General features: G+C 40.3%; 1 protein-coding gene across 1 annotated transcript in view; it reads right to left on the bottom strand.

Annotated features, from left to right (window-relative positions):
- Positions 1-3,502, bottom strand: part of LOC107571272 (collagen alpha-1(XIV) chain-like) — a 60,428-nt gene that overhangs the window by 29,757 nt on the left and 27,169 nt on the right. The window contains exons 27-28 of the mRNA XM_016257588.1: positions 3,217-3,255; positions 1,106-1,244 (exon numbers count right to left, since the gene is read on the bottom strand). Of these exons, the coding sequence (XP_016113074.1) occupies positions 1,106-1,244; positions 3,217-3,255 (178 nt within the window). The remainder of the gene's footprint in view (positions 1-1,105; positions 1,245-3,216; positions 3,256-3,502) is intronic.

The raw sequence follows: 3,502 nt of genomic DNA, 5'->3' as shown, positions 1-3,502 counted from the left end.
ATCCATTTGCACACTGGAATATTTTCTATGCACTTTTTTTTAATGTCCATTGCACTAGAGTTTTGCACAGTTTGATGTATCGCTTATACATATTCATTTGTAAATGATGTCCATATGTTCTGCTTATAGTGTACATAAACTTATTACATAATCCATCTGTATAGTATGTTCATAGTACACCTATCTGTATATCATGCTGATAGTATTTAAAAATCTGTCAATTATGTCCATATTACTGCCTTATCTGTATATTTATTGTACATTTGTAACATTGTAGACACTGTATATCCTGTACTTACTGCTTATTGCACTTCTGGTTAGATGCTAACTGCATTTCGTTGCCTTGTACCTTACATGTGCACTGACAATAAAGTTGAATCTAATCTAATCTGGTTAGGACACGGTGAAAGACCAGGTAAAGAAAATGTAAGGAATGAATTGAAGGGATCACAACTTGTCAATATGTTCTCTAAATGTAAATGTCTAGAGAGCACAAAGAGTTCTTTAGCAACAACATTTAAGAGTTTTAAAATACAATCTCCATTACTTTTTAACCCATTTTACAAACAAATAGCGTAAGGCTTGAATATTTCTACTCCCAAACACTAGAACATGGTAATAACCTTTACTGTACTTCTGCAAAAATGTGCCCCCCATTGACAGATATTAGCTCTTGTTTTAAGCATATACTCATGTCATTTTATTCCATTTCTCAGAAAACTAGACTTTATATCTTGAAATGTTTGTTGATTTAAAAACAAAAATAGTGAGGAATTTCTTTGCATTAATGCAACGTTTAATGTCATGACTTTAATAAAAATTTAAATTGAACTTGAATTTAAGACTTTCTGATCTGATTTAAGACCTTCTAAAGCATTAATATGTGGAAGGATGAATTAAGACTTCATTTAATACCTGCAGAAACCCTGATTTTGGATGTATTATATGCTGATTATGTTTTTAAAAAGACGTGGCCGTTGCAGCGTCTGTAGAAATGTCACATGCTCAGAGTCTGGTGTGACTGTGGCGTGAATCTAAACCCGCATTCACTAGTCCTCATGTGCAGCGCTGACGTCAGACCTGAGCAGCGGGAATCAGACGTCACCTGGTGGGCTGTGTGACGAGCGCGTCGCTGCCGAGTCTGAAGCTGCTGTAGCTGTTGAAGGTCCCCGGCTCCATGGACACACCGCTCACACTGCTGTACAGATGCTCCACCAGCCCGAACGTCTCCATCATCCTGAACCCTGACACACAGCAGCAGCACAGAAAATACTTCTCATGATCAGTCAACCACAGCAATCACCTCTTCAGCAGCATCCAGTCATATGGAGATGATGCCACATAAACATCAACCCATTATTAAGTGCATTACAGTGGCCACAACACTGGTGCAATTTGAACTCTGGGTAAAATGCAGCACTCATCACTGTCACTCTTTACCCCGGCGTCCAATCACAGTGGAGGGGCGGGAAAAATATCACCCGCCTTCACATTCTACTTGTACGACTGAATGATAATAATGGAGAAGAGGCAAATATGGCTGGTCTCCAAATATCCATGCCTAATAACCATACCTGTCAACATGTGGGTACCAAAATACGGGAAAGCAGGGTGGGGGGTGGGGGGGCGGAGTCAAAAGTAAATCTTTTAAATATTATTTTTATATTAATTTAAACAATTATTATCAAACAATTATATTAATTTAGTAACATAAATATATCTTAGTGTAGGCTATATCTTTAGTTTTATAATTCATTATCTTTTTGTCGATCCACCAGTTCACATTTACAACTGCGTGTTTTCTGCTTTGGTCTAAACAAAGAGCAGAAAATGCAAATTCATTCTCTGCCAGCAGGTGGCGCTTTTCACCAGGAATATAGCCGTTTCCCCGGTAACCGCAGTAACCAACGCTTGAAACTTGCAGCGCTCATATTTAATCAATTAAACCAGTGGTCCTCAAACCTGTCCTGGAGTACCTCCAGCCCTGCACATTTAGTGTCTCCCTCATCAATCACACCTGATTCAACTCTTCAGCTCATCATTGGAGACTGCAAGACCTGACGTGGGTGTGTCAGATAGAGGGAGACATACACAATGTGCAGAGCTGGGGGTACTTCATGGAGAGGTTTGAGAACCCCTGAATTAAACCATAGCCTTTTGAACTGTAAGCTATATCTCAATTTACATGTATATTTAGTTTTTTTAGTCTTCTCCTCCCATTTCTACCAGTGATCATTGTTTCCTTCCCGCGGTACTCCCTGCGCACACATCAGTAGCATCACTGGGCTGTAGGCTGCCAAGCTGAGGGGACAAATGGGCTGAAATTTGTATGCGTTGATTGTGTGAGAAAGATGCGTTTCATGCAAGATCTGGCCAACCTTGGAATTTGATGTTGTGATTATTCATATAGTGAGGTTTGGCCCGTACAAATTACGGGAGTTTTACCGGAAGCGAATGTAGCAAACATATAATATACACCCAGTGGGATTTTTTTTATAGTAAGATTAAAAATACGGGAAAATATTTAAACGGTATGATAGCGGGATAGAATGGTAAAATACGGAAAATACAGATTGTCCTACCAGCGTTTACTGCGCATGCGCACATCAATATTGCATCCTTTTTCTCATGCTGAATAACAATATTTAATGTATCTGCATTACTGTAAGGGTAGGTTTAGGGTTGGGGTAGGTGTAGACATTAATAAACCATAATTTTACAGGTAGCATTTTTCGTTGTCGAATTGTACTACCCACTGTTTTAATGGGAGGTAGCAAAACCTGACAGGGTATTATAAATCGACAGAACACAGAGAAAAACGAGAGGGATGACAGGCATGAATAACATCTCCAGACTACAGCAATATTAATATGAAAAATTATATTTGGAGGAACATGGAGAATACATGGAGCAGAGTTTAGCTCCAACCAGCTCCAAATCACACCTGCATATGATCCTGAAGAGCTTGATTAGCTGGATCAGGTGTGTTTGATTAGGGTTGGAGGAGCAGAGCTGTGGCCCTCCAGGACCGAGTTTGGACAGCCCTGGTCTAGATAAACACTGCTCTGAAGAGCCACTGCTGGGCGTTTCCTAGAGAGAGCCTTTCTCTACATCTTGTCATCAGTGGCCACGGCCTCAGAATATTTAAGAAAGCTTAACCAGAAAATAAAACATGTAAACATCCTCACAGAGACTGTGTGTGTTTGTACGGTTTACCTGGTAAAGTGCTGCCGCTCATGGGTACTGATGGACACGCTACAGACAACAAGATAGAAACACGTCAACAAACACACACATACACATACACACTTATCATACACACTTATCACACACACACACACACACACACTCACTCACTCACACACACACTCACGCACACACACACACACACTCACACACACACACTCATTCACTCACTCACACACACACTCACACACACACACACTCACACACATACACACACACATACACACACACACACACACTCACGCACACGCACACA

The sequence above is a fragment of the Sinocyclocheilus grahami genome, unplaced genomic scaffold (assembly GCF_001515645.1).
Source record: "Sinocyclocheilus grahami isolate Dianchi unplaced genomic scaffold, SAMN03320097.WGS_v1.1 scaffold1574.1, whole genome shotgun sequence".
Lineage (NCBI taxonomy): Eukaryota > Metazoa > Chordata > Actinopteri > Cypriniformes > Cyprinidae > Sinocyclocheilus > Sinocyclocheilus grahami.
This window is presented reverse-complemented; position numbering and strand designations above follow the sequence as displayed.